Genomic DNA, 15,844 nt, shown 5'->3' with positions numbered 1-15,844 from the left:
ATACTTACCCAAGAGTAGAATGTTTTTATTCTGTTGCTCACGCCTAATATGAGCTTCCCAAGCCTCCCATACTTCACGATCTATCTCTGCTCTATACTTGACTCTCTGCCTCATATTGGCACAGTTCCCAATTTATTGTCACCCCTGAACTAAACCTTTCTAAACATTTATGATTAACTTTGTTAAGTTTGTTTCTGTTTTCAAAACTATTGGGAAATTAGATGCATTTGATCTAGGCCTCATTACATAGTCTGAAAATATTTTGTACATAAGACTGTGTGAATTAATTTTTTTTAACTCTAGGTTTTAAGATGAATTGCTGCTGACCAACCAATATAAGTGAAAGTATCACAATAACCTAGGAGAGACTGGTATAATTACCTATAGGGATGAGGACCCGGAATCGCCTAGGAATGAGACTCAGAATTCTAAATATGGAAGGTCCAAAACAATAGTTGTGAATCAATGGGAACGAGGACTGGATTACTTTGTAGCAATATAACTTTAGTTTCAATTAAAACTCTATTTTTCTCCTTTAAAATGCATGTGAATCATCTTAATTACTGTATGGTTCATTAAAAAAAGACTAATTGGCTCCTGCTGTAAAATACAATGTCTAGATCCACTAAGAGTCATTTTTCTGTTTAAACAAGCATATAATCTTATTGACCAGACTTACCTGATTCTGATTTGATGTACATGCAGCCATTTTGTCATATTATAGAAGTAAAGCATTGTGGGTTTTTCTTCCTTCTCCAGGTGGCCTTTTTGAAGATATAACTATTAGAGCTGGGCATTCTCCTCCCCCGGCAGACAGCTCTCAAGCAGGAGCACACCGAGGCCAGCAGTCAGCTCAGGAGGCATCAATTACAAAGACAAGAACCAGAGCTATGGGATAAGAGCATTGCATTGAAGTTTTAAGTTTACTTGTTTGCATATATTCTCTAAGAGAAGAGTTAACTTTAGATCTTTGAAAACCCAGGACTGTGAAGAAAGTCATAGTAGCATGTTGAGGCAAGTATAGAAGTTACATCTCTATTTCCCACAGAGAGGAATATTCACATATGTGTGGTGTCAGCACCACCTGGAACGTTATTACCTAATGGAGACCCATCTGTCCTGTGTGGAATCCAGTGAGGAATTTTATTGGTGGAACTGAATGTTAACTGCTATAAATCCTAGGAAATAAACTTTTAAAGAGTTTCTCAGGATCATTTAAAACAAATTTTAAAAAAGAAACATAGAAAACATTTTATACTTTATTCAGAGGAGATGCTCAATAGATGTTTGTTGAATGAATGATTATCAAATTAAAGGATTTCCCATTTATGCAAATCTGCATGTTTCTTTTGTTATTTCCTTTACCATACATTATTGCAAATTAATAAATATACCTCACTAGCATCCTGTAACAGAGTTGTTCTATTTTTTGTGTACCAGCACAAGCGGTGAGGAAACCTTTCAGTGAGAAGGATAGAGCTACAGGGAATCCCACAGAGTACAGGCTAGCTCCTAATTTCACAGGGAACGTTTGAGACTTGCCTAGAATCACACAGCTAGGATCAAAGCTGGGACTGGAGCCAGGCATGTCCATCTCCTCTGCCCAAGATCTGATCCATCTCTCTCTGACATCCTCCTTTCCTGCTCCAGGATCAGGAGGACAGTCTGTGGATTTGCAAATATCCTTGCTGCTCAGTTGGCATTAATCTCCAGACCACCTGATATATCTTGCCTCAAAAACCCTGAGTTTTCTATCCACAAATTTTCTAACACTTTTTTTTTTTGAGATGGAATTTAGCCTCTTGTTGCCCAGCTGGAGATCTCGGCTCACTGCAGGCTCTGCCTCTGGGGTTCAAGCAATTTGCCTGCCGCAGGCCCCTGAATAGCTGGGATTACAGTCACCCGCCATCATGCCTGGTTAATTTTTTGTATTTTTAGTAGAGACAGGGTTTTGCCATATTGGCCAGGCTGGTCTCGAATTCCTGATCTCAGGTGATCTACCCACCTCAGCCTTCTAAAGTGCTGGGATTACAGGCGTGAGCCACCACTCCCAGCCTCTAACATTCTTAACACAGGTGTCACTTGGCATTTTATGATTGGGTGAACTTTTCATGATTTCTTCTTCCTGGTAGTGCAACCAAAACATTTGTCTTACTAGCAGAGCAGTGGTATGGCGCTCCTAATTCTGTAATTTGTAGACTGACATAGGAATAATACCCAACTGTTGATCCTGCAGAGTCATTTTATTAAGCACAGTTTGAAACGTTGAAGTTCTTAGTGATATATCCAAGACTCGCAGCCACAGAAGAAAATTAGTTTGGCTTCACTTAAGCTACTAGACTCCCAAACGTCATGCTGACTTTCCATGCTTTAGATTCCTATCTGTCAGTATACAGCAGGGTTCCTCAGCTTCAATACTGTTTATATCTTGGTCTGGATAATTCTTTTTGTGGGAGACTGCTCTCTTCATTAAAGGATGTTTAGCAACATCCCTGACCTCTACCCACTAGATTCCATTAGCACAGCCCCCTCCTCCACTGCAGTTGTGTTGACCAAAAATGTCTGTAGATATTGTTGTGATTGACAAAATTAACTCCAGCTGAGAACCACTGCTATAGAAGATATGGCCTGAGAAACAAGATTTGGTGACTGTCTATAGAGCTGTGTATTGCCCATGACAGATTATTACAAAATCTGAATCTTTTTCTGGCATGTAGCCTAAGGTTAGTATACTATTTTTTTTTTCACAAATGAATACATTAGTGGTGAATACCTTTATGTGTGACTGTTTCTTAGAGTTCAGTTTGTATTGGTCTAATGTTGGAAATTGGAATAAATTAGATGAAGCAGAGTTCGGCCTGTGCATAAAAAAGAATTTTCTTCTGAGATAGTTTTTCTCCCTCTGGAAAAAAGCAATGGCCATACTACCATACTAATGTATGTTTATGATTTAGATCGTAAAGGTGCCTGTGATTGCACAGATAACTCTGTACTGCTCAAAAAACCCAACTAGAAGAATATTCTAATTTACTAACCTTGCCTCCCTAATAAAATCAAGTTGAGTCAAATGTAGTGAGACACCCTCATCTCACCTCTTCCTTGGGCCTTAGGAGTAACCAAGCCAGCCTTCTTTCTGATGGCACAGTGTGGGGAGTGGAAGTGGAATGACCGTGACCATGAGAAGCTCTGAGGGACAGATGTAAGAGGAGGTCATGCAACACACACATGCCCACAAAGGGCAGGTTTCTGGCGACACTATAGTTACTTTGCTTTAAATTGCATCTGTCATGAATCACGTAAATCTTGTCATGGTGAAGTTCCCAAGCTCAACAGGTCTCCATTGGATCTTCCACAGTTGGGAAGGGAGGGCCAGCACAGCTGAGCCCGTGCTCAAAGTGAGTTATTTACATCTAGTCACTGGGTAGGTCTGAGGGGTAACATGTCTGTACCTGTGAGAGTCTACTTTGGGGCTATAGGGCATGAAGGGAAAAGGGAAATGGCTCTTTCTTTTTGTTGCTGTGGGTGAGTGAATTGGTGTGTATGAGACACATGCACAGAAACAAAGACACAGGGGTAGCATTAAAGACATTTAAATTTCATTTTAAACCATCCTGGGAGGGCTAGACAGAATTGAAGCAGGCTGTACAATATTAATGTTGACCCTTGGAAGTTGTTCCACATTAGCCTCCTCTGTCTGGTGAGTATAATTCCACAATCTATTCAGTAGCATTCTTAGATAAGGATACCACAGAATGCAGACATGCATTGGTTACCAAGGACCTCTTAGTAAAACACCAAATTTCTAGTCCCTTTTTTGTGTCTCTAAAATCTGCTGTAAACAAGTGGTTCTGTGAACTTGTTTTTATCTAGTATAAAGTTACAGTAAAATTACCTGTTGAAAACTTCTGTCGGCCACTCATTTTGGCAGACCTATATAGGTTTGTTCATTCAGTGAGGACTTTTAGAACATCTACTACATTTCAAGCATAGTTACAGGTACTGCGGATAGAGATAATAAGACAAAGTCCTTGCCCTCATTGAGCTTACATTCTCATGGAGGAAGCAGACAAAAACAAGTACTATGTTTTATCACAAAATTATTATATATAATTTCTGCAAAGCACAATAAGACAAAGATGGGTTAAGAAAGATTAGGTGCTATTTCAGACAGGGATGGCTCAATTGAGCTTAAAGTGTATGTATACTGTATGGTACTATATATGGTTAAAATAATTCAATTCCATCAAGCGCTGCATTGTTAAAGGCCAACGGATCACATACAAACTGCAGCCTTGCATCATTTTGCCAAAAGTAGCTTGACTAAACAAGGATCCACCGATATTAGCAAAGCGTGTTTGATTCCATAGATACCAGAAAAAAGAATCCGATTAGACCCAGATATGCTGATGTAACTGGCCTTGTGCAGGCCTTTTGGTAATTAAGTCTGCTCAGTAGCCACTGTTGTAAAAAGTGCTGACAGTGTTAAATAGTTTTCCTTTTGCATGATAAAGCCAGCCTAGTTGCTGTTCCTGTACGTTTGTTTTTGCGCCTAATGTATAACAAATATTAATTGAGATCCACATTTCGTTGTTATTCAGGAATGTAGGAATGATTGGTACGTCTTAGTCTATAGTTAGAGAAGAATCACCATTAATGTTACCCATCAGAGGAGTGTGTCACACTAGATGCTTATTTAAGAGTTCTACACATTCTTAAATATGCAAGACCACTCAATATGATTTGATGTAACCATTTCTCTTGGTTTACATTTTACGATGCTTTTACATTTTAAGATACGTTTTACCTTTTATGATACATTTTACATTGTAAGATATATTTGAGATTTCATCTACTGAATCAGAGCTCATCATCAAAACTTAATCTGGGAGAAAAAGTGAGAGGGAGTTAATGGAAGTCAGTCATAAGAGGTAAATCCTCCAGTTTTAAGAAGAATGACAAACACATAATTGTTCAAAACAACATTTTAAAAAACATCTAAACTGTACTACCATTATTTTAAAAATATGTCCCTATTTCCATTCTGGAATAAACTAAATCAATTTGTTCTCAATCCCATTACATATAAACTATGAAACCCATTTTCAAGGCCACCCTTATTCTAGGATCCTTTGGTTACAAGGTACAATAAGCAGAGTGCAGGATTTGTGTCCTAGTCGTGTCTTTTAGTAGCCTTCCTGGGACCTTTGGCAGCCTTTCTGGTCAGAATGACAACTGCTGGCCAGATGAAGACATTTTCTTTATTCACCTTTCTCCCCTATTATACACAGCCTGATTAGTTTCTTTCTATAAATATTTCAATATTTTTATTTGATCCCTTTTTAACATTTCATAGATTAAAACTATTTTCTATTTTATTACTTATTTTAGAAAAAAGATGAAAATGATTTTTATTGTCATAATTTGTATGCACTCTATTTGTGTTTTGGCTGCAAATTTCAGTAAATCTGCTTAAAAAAAAAAAAAAAAAAACCTAAATCATGAACACCATAAGTGGTTAACTTAATTTCAAGCAGTAGCAGCAGTAGATTGCCTCTATGGAGGTTCTGGCTGAACTCTTCCTAAACTCAAGGAAAACAGGAATTGTCACCCTCTGCCCAGTACCCTTCCCAGCCTAAAAAGAACATGGCAGGCTTTCTGCATATTGAAACTGGGAAAGAAATTGTAAATAGAAAGCGCTTTATAAGTGCCCACAAAAAAAATGGAATCTTCTCTCTTTTTTCACTGGAAACCAGTGAAAGGAAACAGTCTTTGGTGAAAAGAGTCTGGGAAAGAAATTGTAAATAGAAAGCGCTTTATAAGTGCCCACAAAAAAAATGGAATCTTCTCTCTTTTTTCACTGGAAACCAGTGAAAGGAAACAGTCTTTGGTGAAAAGGGTCTGGGAAAGAAATTGTAAATAGAAAGCGCTTTATAAGTGCCCACAAAAAAAATGGAATCTTCTCTCTTTTTTCACTGGAAACCAGTGAAAGGAAACAGTCTTTGGTGAAAAGGGTCTCTCAGACCTGTACCTTCCCTTACATTTCCCATACCCTCTTCCCCTCTTCCTAGGCAATAGCATTTCTAGGAAGAAGAGCCAGAAATGCCAGCTTTGATCACTCCTGTGCTCCCTTTCCTGAACCCACACTCTGGGGTTGATCACTGTGTGACCCCTTCACTTGAAACTTTCTCTTCATAGGATGGTGATATAAGTATCAAAATTAGTCATCATTAGTTTCAAGTTCCATAGTAGTACATATTGGACTCAGAAAGTATACCATCCAATATTCTTTTCTTTTCTTTCTTTTCTTCTTTTTGGGATGGAGTGTCTCTCTGTTGCCCAGGATGGAGTGCAGTGGCGCCATCTTGGCTCACCGCAACCTCCATCTCCTGGGTTCAAGCGATTCTTTTGCCTCAGCCTCCCGAGTAGCTGGGATTATAGGCGTGCACCACCACGCCCGGCTAATTTTTGTATTTTTAGTAGCAATGGGATTTCACCATGTTGGCCAGACTAGTCTTGAGCGCCTGACCTCAAGTGATCTGCCTGCCTCGGCCTCCCAAAGTGCTGGGATTATAGGTGTGAGCCACCGCGCCCAGCCCACTATTCTTTCTGGAAAAAAAAATAAATAAATACTGTTACTGTCTCCTCCAAATACAGGGTTTGTTTGTTTTTTCTCTCTCTCCCTTTTTTTTTTTTTTTTTGAGACAGAGTCTCGCTTTGTGGCCCAGTCTGGAGTGCAGTAGCAGTAGCACAATCTCAGCTCACTGTAGCCTCTGCCTCCTGGGTTTAAGTGATTCTCCTGCCTCAGCCTCCCAAGTAGACTACAGGCACCTGCCACCACACCCAGCTTTTTTTTTTTTTTTTTTTTTTTTTTGGTATTTTTAGTAGAGACAGGGTTTCACCATGTTGGCCAGGCTGGTCTTGAACTTCTGGCCTCAAGTGGTCCACCCGCCTTACCCTCCCAAAGTGCTGAGATACAGGCATGAGCCACCACACTAGACCCAAATACCGGTATTTTGAATAATAAACTCAATATAGGGCACTATAAATTCTCTGAATTGTTCATTTGATTATACATACTCTGTTTAGTGCCAATGTTAAAAAATTCTTGAAATAAGGTGCATAATGTAACAAAAGAATTGAAATAAAATTCCACATTTCAATTCAATACCATCTGAAAAGTGATGATGTCAAGAAGAAACAAAATAGTGGCCAAGCATAGACACTTTGTCTAGCACAGGCAAGAGATATTTATTGTTGATATCATGAGAAAATTAAGTTGAAATTTTTTTAAATTTCGAATGAAATCACCAGTAAGTTAGAAATGTGTGTGTTAAAAATCACTACAGGAAACAAACAGAACTTGATAAAGAAAACACATTTCCTATGTATCTTTCCAATCCCGTGACAGTTGCTCCTGGCAATTTTAGAAGAGTAAGTTTCAATGCTTGTGTTTACTTTTTTTCCCTTTATTCCATCAAGCCAAGGATGTTCTCTGCATCAGGGGTCCCCTGGGCTATGGACCGGTACCAGCCTGTGTCCTATTAGGAACTGGGCTACACAGCAGAAGGTGAGTGGAGGGTGAGGAAGCATTACTGCCTGAGCTTTGCCTCCTGTCAGATCAGGTGGCATTAGATTCCCATAGGAGGTGAACCTTGTTCTGAACTGCATATGAGAGGGATCTAGGTTGCGTGCTCCTTATGAGAACCTAACCAATGGCTGGTGATCTGAGGTGGAACAGTTTCATCCCCCTTCCACCACAGGTCCATGGAAAAATTGTCTTCCACAAAACCAATCTCTGGTGCCAAAAAGGTTGAGGACTGCTGCCTTACGTAAGCTAAGGCTACCACGTGTGGTTTTGCCACAGTGGTTGTATTCCTTACCCAGACATAAAGTGTTCCGGAAATGAGTACTGTCATTAGAGATTGCTTTGTATGAAAGTAAAATTAAGAATGGAGGTGAGAAAAAACACACAAGAGAAACTGGCAAAGCAGTGAGTGATGATATCAAACTGCTGGTGTGGACCCCAGCAGTTGTGGAGTACAAAGAGGGCCATCCCAATGGACAGAGAAGGTATCCTTGTCTGGAAGAGGCAAGATTTTATGTGGGCCTTAAGTGATTATTAAGATTTCGAAAGATGGGAAGAATGAGACACCCTGGAAGAATGAAACTTTCAAATAGTAAGAACATTTGGCTGGATTGGAGGAATTGAGAATGGACTGTGAATAAGATAGGAAAGAGTTCTTGTTAGATCGTGGAAAGCTTTGAATGCCATCATGAACCTGCAGAACATTCCCCTTCCTTCTGACTTCTCAGTGCTCAAGCACAACATGAACAGAAAATATATATTTTTTGTACCCTTGAGGGCTTTTTGAGCTCTAAAATGTAGATGCGGTAGTTAAGAGTGAGAGGGTTCTAGAATCTGCCTGCCTGGGTTGAAATGCCACCTGTGCAATCTTGAGCAAGTTATTTAAGCTCATCTTTAAAATGGGGTAAAAAAAAATAGCATTTGTCTCATAGGGGTTATTCGAGCATTAAATGGGTTAATGCATGCATAATGTTTAGAACAGCACCTGGCACACAGTTTGCAATACATTTTAGATACAGTGATTACTCTATGAATTTGCTGCTCTGCCACCCCTCCTTGTCATCCCCTATGGAATTGATTTTCTGAAGTTTTAAGCAGGAGAATAACATATAAGTGATGCACTAGAAAAACCAATCTGGTTGCAGAACACAAGGTAGGTTGAGGAGAAGAAGAAAAGACCTTTTGTTGCAAAACAAGGAGAGATTTCCCAATTCCAAAAAACTGTCAAAAAATGTCTTGACCAAATAGCTTTGTCAGTGCTTTTTTTTTTCTATTCTACTTTTAATTATTTGTGAAGGCCATTAAAGATACAACGGAATACATAGTTTTCCATCTCCAGTCAGCTTTGCTCTAACAAGGGACGTGACAACCCATTCTAAGCATTTTCATACAGATATTTTTAAATGAGATCTTTTTCAGAATCTTCTCTTGCAAGCAGAAAAGCTTTTGCAAAAATCTTTAAGTGAGGAAAGGAATCCAGCACAGAAGTTTCTGACCAGGCGTCCGACAGGGATGCCCTCTGGACTAAAGTTCAATATACTTTTTATATAATTTCCAAAAGTACCAGGAATCTTTTTGTTCAGTGTCACTGGTTCTCAGGAGAACAAGGCAAAGCATCTTCCCTGGTGAACCAGTCCTCCTCCCTTCTATTCATATTTCCCCATGCATTTTCCTTCTCAGAATTATGCTATGGGATCACCCCAGTGTAAAATCTCAGTGTTCCACCTGAAATACCATGATGGGAAAGAAGTTGTTGACTATGTTACTAAATTTCAGATAAGTGAGCACTTTTATTTCTATTTAAAGAATAATTCAACACATTCTTGAAATGAATTAGGATCTAATATTTCAGTAACCTGTGTGTATGGAGCCGAACATAGGGGAGTAGACAATGAGGTGAAATGAGCAGGAATAAACCCTATTTATCTGATTCTTATCCTCACTATTGAAAGTCCTGCCGCTACCTGCAAAATACTCTCTAATTATGTCTAGGGTGCCTTCTGGGGTGCCCGTATGCATCATTTACCTCATGGCATCTGTCACTTTATTCCTTTTTTTCTCCAGCATCATTTGGTGCTGATGATGTTCACTACTGCCCCATATGAGGTGTAGGTGCCTCTACTACCTGGAAGTCTCCAATGGAGCAAAAGAGTGAAACAGTCTTGGAAACTTCAATAAGCCAAAGTTTCACTGTCTAGGGTATAGATGGAAGGAGAAGGTTGATCCTCTCCACCATGTGTTGCCCTTTGTGACACAGATCCCAAAATGGGTGTTTCCCTGCACCCCAATGTCTATAATTATAGTTTCTTATTGAAAGCTGCTCTTTTTAATGTTTTAAAATTTGAAATTATCATCCCAGCCCAGGGGCTAGACTTGAAAACAAATTTTGAGTACCATATACTCAAATACTAAAACACCATTTTTGAACCAAACCCAAGTGCAGAATTATCTCTTCTTCCAAAATGAGGTTCTCCCAGAAGTTCTCTTGGTCCTGCATGTAAATAGATTCAGGGCAGAAATCTCAGGTGTTAGCACTGTGTGGGTTCAACCTGGGACTAAAATTTAATTACATTTTTTTGCCTATTTTACCTTTATAGAAGTGCTATAACACAAGCTTTGACCATTCTTGTTCTCTTTTAGTTTTAAAGCAGTTATGTAGCATTACCAACTTTAAGTTTGTGACTATGGCTTTGGTGAAAGTATGTTAGATTGAGTTGATTTTTGCAACTCCTTTCTATCCTGGGAAAGCTGTCTTCTCTGTATCTTAGGTCATTCAATTTTATTTTACTGAGAAAATTGCTGTGGAACAAAACTTTCAGGTGGGGCTTCCAACTAAACTTGGGAATCAATTTATAATGATTCTTGTGTTTTATTTTATGTAATAAAATTAAGGAACAGGTGAACTTTTTAAAGGGTGGGTGCTCTTTGAGGGCAGGTCCAGTATTTTATTCATCTTCTTAATCTTGTGCTTAGCACGATGCCTAATGCAGAGAAGGAATTCAGTAAATGTTGGCTTCATTAATTACTCTACTGGGGACATTCATATTGGAAAAGTAGAAAAGTTGGGTCAATAGGGTATGATTGATTTGAGTTAATCCATTCTTACAAAATGTTTATGAATCTCTCTGGCTGTTAAAAGTTCTATATCCTTTAAGGTTTATTTCCAATATCACTTCCTCTAAGAGACATTTTCCTTATTCCTCCCAGACTAAAAACATTCATTTCTTTTTTGAAAATATACTTTTCAAAAATAAAACGATTAAGTCTTTTGTCCTGTTGGAAATGTATGGAAGACATTTGCTCATGTGTAAAATGCAGATGAACCTTCACTTCTTGTTAGATTATATGGTCTTAGATGAATATAATGACCAGGTTTACAAGTCCATTCTACGTCCTGACTGTTTCTTGACCTGGTTTGGAAACTTTGTGTAAAGTGGCCCTTTATCTCTTATTAATTCCAAAGATGACAGACACAGAAATGTATTGTCTAGTTAGTAGAAGCTGCGTTCTCTGATTAGCTGCCTTGCCCTTTTTAAAGCTTTGATTTATTGGGGCAGAGCAAGCACTGGCTTTTGTATGTGCTGAAAGGAAACTAGGGTGAGGAATAATTTATAGTTCTCTCTTTGTGGCTGAAAAAAAAAGGTTATTTTCATTATATTGCTATAGGAACTGTTCTAAAACAGAAGAAAGATACTGTAATAAGTAGAAACCCAGAGAATGACATTGAGCTACTGTTTCAGATAACTTAAAAACATTGTTAAAGTTATAGTTTGAAGCAGATTGGCCCTTCTGCTTCAAAATCTCTTATCTTAATTTTACAGAGAACAATGTCTTTTCCAGTCTGGCATCAGCTCTGTACAGAGTAGCATTTCTGCAGCTCTCAGGCAAGTTACACTTGCCAAAACAAAGCATAGGTGGAAGGTAGCCGGGAAGAACTGGCTGGTAGCATTTTTAGCCTGGGAAAGTGCTGCCAAAGAGGAATCCAAAATAGAGGTGCCAAGTATTCAATTGTCCACAAAAAAACAGTAGCAAACATTAGACATTATCACATTTGTTTGGGGTTTCCCAAATTTTCTTTTCTCCTTTTTTATATTCTGATAAAGGCTTTATTTTGGTGAGGTGCTTTGCTATATGATCCCTCTGTTAAAAGGTTTTAGGAAAGCCCTACAGCATGACAGTATTTGCTGTAATAGGATAAACTCTGGATTTCCCCTTCTAAGCCAGCCAAGCCTTTTTTAATCATCACAGTGAGGGTGCAAGCTTTTCCAATCTCATGGATAATTCCAAATTCAAACCCTGGCTCCTAGAGTCAAGAGTAAGTAGGATTTCAGGATCTTGTGTAGAGAGTAAGATGAACAGCTGGGAGTCGGTTCCTTTGGAGAGCATTGTAAGTGGAGAGCAGCAGCAGGGACAAATGACGGGAGGAAGGAAAGTTCTGGGTGTGTTCGTGGAATGGCAAATAATTTGGCTTACTAACAGCTGATATTTTTAGGCATTTCCAATATGCCAGGTATTAGCTGGCTAAATTAATTTATTTGTGGGAACATTATACAGAAGATACTTTAGTTATCACCAATTTATATGTGAGGAAACTGATGAGGCTTAGAGAAATTCAATAACTCACCTAAGGTCATACAGCTAGAGAGAGGCAGAAATAGTATGTGATTCTAGGATGGCTGAGTTCCGCAGGAACTGTTAACCACAGTGCTATCTATAGCCTTCAGCTGGGACAGAGAAAGAGAAGAGGGCCTTTTTTCAGAGGAGGAAAAAGCAGTAGAGAAGTGATAGATACTTTGGAAACTGTAGAGCACTCAGCCTCTTTTTCTAATAGTGTGCTGGACATCTCCATATGAACATAGTATCTGCCCTTCAAATCCAACTGATCTAAAAACCAAGCTCATTATCTCTTCCTCCCCTTGAAGGTGGTATCCAGGTTACGGCATCATCGCCAGATGCTCAGGCACCCAGGTCAGAACCCTTGGAATCAAGGTACAGCCCCTCCTCATAATCCTCCTCCTCTGTGAGTCTCTCTCTGCCCTCTTATTCTAGTATGACTGCTTCTTCTCTGCTTCCCACCCTCATATTCCTACCTGGTGGCATTGTCACAACTACCAACTTACCAAAGTCCCTTTCTCCCTACATCCTCCTAGCCCCAATGCATCCTGCAGTTGCTGTCTAGAAAATTTTCCAAAACCAGGACTCTGATCATGTCACTCTCCTCCAAACTTCATAGCTCCCTCTTACATGCAGGATTCTCTCCAGGCCTCTCAGCCTGGCTTTCAAGGTCCTCCACAACTGAATCCTGCAATTGACTGAATGTTTCTGTCCCCTTAAAATTCATGTATTGAAATCTGAACCCTCAATGAGATGGTATTAGGAGGTGGGGCCTTTTGGAAGGCAAGTAAGTCATGACAGAAGAGCCCTTATGAATGAGATGAGAGACCTTATAAAAGAAACTCCAGTGAGCCCTCTTGTCTTCTTTCCCTCACGTAAGGGCATAACAAGAAGTCAGTAATCTGCAAACCAGGAAAGAGCCTGCATCAGAGCCCAACGATGATGGCGCCCTGCTCTTGGACTTCCAGGCTCCCGAACTGTGAGAAATAAATTTCTATTGTTTGTAAGCCACCGAGTCCCTGGTGCTTTATTATAGCAGCCTGAGCTGACTAAGACAGGTCCTAACCTATCTTTCTGGCCTTTTTGCCCACAATTCCTCACTGATGTTAACTTTCTGAGCATGCTAGCCAGACTCCCCTGAGGCCTCCTTCATGCTTTCTATTCTCCTCTTCACACCTTGTTAATGAAGTGCCCCTGCCTGAAACACCTCTGCCCAAACCCATCCCACTTCTTAAAACCTTTCCTCATTCTTTCAGGTCGAATGAGTTACTCCCCCAGGTCCCCCATAGCATTTGCTTATACCTCACATTCCCTGCATTATGTCATAGCCTTTTGGGTTGAAGACTTTCTCCCCAGTTACACTACAAGACTTTTATGATGAATGACCCGGTCTTATTCATATTAGTGTGATGTCACTACTTAGTAGTAAGTCTACTGAAATGCATTTTGCTGAAATGAAGACACAATCACTTGGTCCTGAGTAGAGGCTACCTTTGAAAATGACCTTAATGGCCCCTTTCTTCTCTGAACCAGAAGATGATCCTTGATAAGAGACCATATCTTGAAGGAGTAGGTAGTTATGAAGCCAAGTGGAACAGGGTGGCTTAGAAACATATCCAGAGCTTTTTACTGCGCAAAGCCCAAACTAGGCTAATTAACTGAAGTGAAGGCAGGAAGAAAGTTTACAGAGTTATGTACCTTGGCATATTCTTAACAATGTGGATATTTTTTCATAAAAAGGGGATCCTAAATCATTTTCTACTTTTCTTGTGTGTGTGCAATCGGCATGGGGCAAATCTGACAGGATACTAGGATGCCACACAGAATAAAATCCATAGATATTATTTTTTAAATTATATATTGACAAATTGTATGTATTTATAGGGTACAAAGTGATGTCATTTTTTAAATATAATGTGCCATAATTAAATCAAGTGAAATAATATATCTATCATCTCAAACAGCTCACTTTTTTTGTGATAAGAAAATTTGAAATTTATTGTTTTAGTGATATTGAAATATACAGTACTGGGCCATGTGTGGTGGCTCATGCTTGTAATCCTAGCACTTTGGGAAGCCGAGGTGGGCAGATCACATGAGGTCAGGAGTTCAAGACCAGCCTGGTCAACATGGCGAATCCTCTTCTCTACTAAAAATACAAAAATTAGCCAGGCATGGTGGCTCACGCTTGCAATCCCTGCACTTTGGGAGGCCGAGATGGACAGATCAATTGAGGTCAGGAATTTGAGGCCAGCTGGCCAACATGATGAAACCCTGTCTCTACTAAAAGTACAAAATTTATTAGCCAGGCATGGTGGCACATGCATGTAATCCCAGCTACTTGGGAAGCTGAGGCAGGAAAATCACTTGAACCTAGGAGGCAGAGGTTGCAGTGAGCCGAGATCACACCACTGCACTCTAGCCTAGGCGTCGGAGTGCAACTCCATCTCAAAAAAAAGAAAAAAGAACTATACAGTACTCAATTATTAGCCATATTCACCATATTGTAGTATTGATCTAAAAAAAAATCAAACTGATGATAGTCAAAGGGGACAAAGACTCAGTTAGATGGGAGGAATAAGTTTAATTTCTTTTGAAATTAATTCCACAGATATTATAACCTACAGGCACACATAATGCACCACCTACAATACAGAGGAGAAATGAAAGTAATTTATAATAAATACTCTCCACTTTAATATGGGAATGCTCAGTTTAGGACCACACTGGAAGACCTGGGGAGCAGTCTATGCCTACACCACACATGTGCAGCTGCATGTGCAGACTCACACACGTGGGTGGTCTCAGTGACTCACTCTAGCGACATCCCAGGGAAAGTGCCAATCCAAACAAAGTGAAATCTCCCCTCATTATATGGTAGTTGTAAATCTGGAAAATTCCATGTGTATTAAAATCATGCAAAAACATACTTCATTTTTCTGCATAAAGCAAAGTTAGATTCTGGGCTCAAATAATTATAAAAAGCTGTCTCACCTATAGGAATGTCTGACAAAACATCCAATATTTGTGAGGGATGTGGAACAATTCTTTGATAGGCAGTGCTGTGTTTTGCATTGTGGAAAATTTAGAATCCCTGGCTTCTCCCAAATGCCAATGGCACTCAAATATTATGACAACCAAAAGTAGCCCCATCAATTTCCAACATGGCCCCTGGTAGGCAAAATCATCCCCACTGAGAACCCTGACCTAGGTGACTGGGTTTATGAGGAGGTAGACTCAAAAAATTTAAGTGAATCACCAAAGTTGACATTGCTAGGAAGTGGCAGGATTGGAACTATATGTGTAATTCACATCTGTTGACTCTCAATCCAGTGCTATTTTGTTGGGTATATTCACACACATATAGCCATAAATGTATATGTTACATTTATATATAGATGCATACACATATGATAACATTTGTTTTATTGAGAAACTATCTAGTCAATATTTGACTACATCTGAATTTCATAAAAGCCTGTTCTGACATTTCAATTAAAATTAGTTCAGTCATACTGCTCAAGTTAGGTGAAACAGATATGGAACACAGGCTAAAGGCAGGAAAATGTTGCATCTCCTAATTACTACAGACTCTTCCATTTCTATGTGGCTGGCTGAGTAATCAGACCACCTTTCCACTGAAGC

General features: G+C 39.4%; 1 protein-coding gene across 3 annotated transcripts in view; it reads left to right on the top strand.

Moving 5' to 3' along the window:
- Nucleotides 1-13,204, top strand: part of UBE3D (ubiquitin protein ligase E3D) — a 186,432-nt gene extending 173,228 nt beyond the window's left edge. The window contains exons 10-11 of one of the 3 annotated variants that reach the window (XM_054556710.2): nucleotides 12,508-12,574; nucleotides 13,080-13,204. In XM_054556710.2, coding sequence (XP_054412685.2) covers nucleotides 12,508-12,574; nucleotides 13,080-13,189 — 177 coding nt within the window. In that variant the 3' untranslated portion in view covers nucleotides 13,190-13,204. 3 annotated transcript variants of the gene reach the window in all.
- The last annotated feature ends 2,640 nt before the right edge of the window (nucleotides 13,205-15,844 follow it).

The sequence above is a fragment of the Pongo abelii genome, chromosome 5 (assembly GCF_028885655.2).
Source record: "Pongo abelii isolate AG06213 chromosome 5, NHGRI_mPonAbe1-v2.0_pri, whole genome shotgun sequence".
Taxonomy (NCBI): domain Eukaryota; kingdom Metazoa; phylum Chordata; class Mammalia; order Primates; family Hominidae; genus Pongo; species Pongo abelii.
This window is presented reverse-complemented; position numbering and strand designations above follow the sequence as displayed.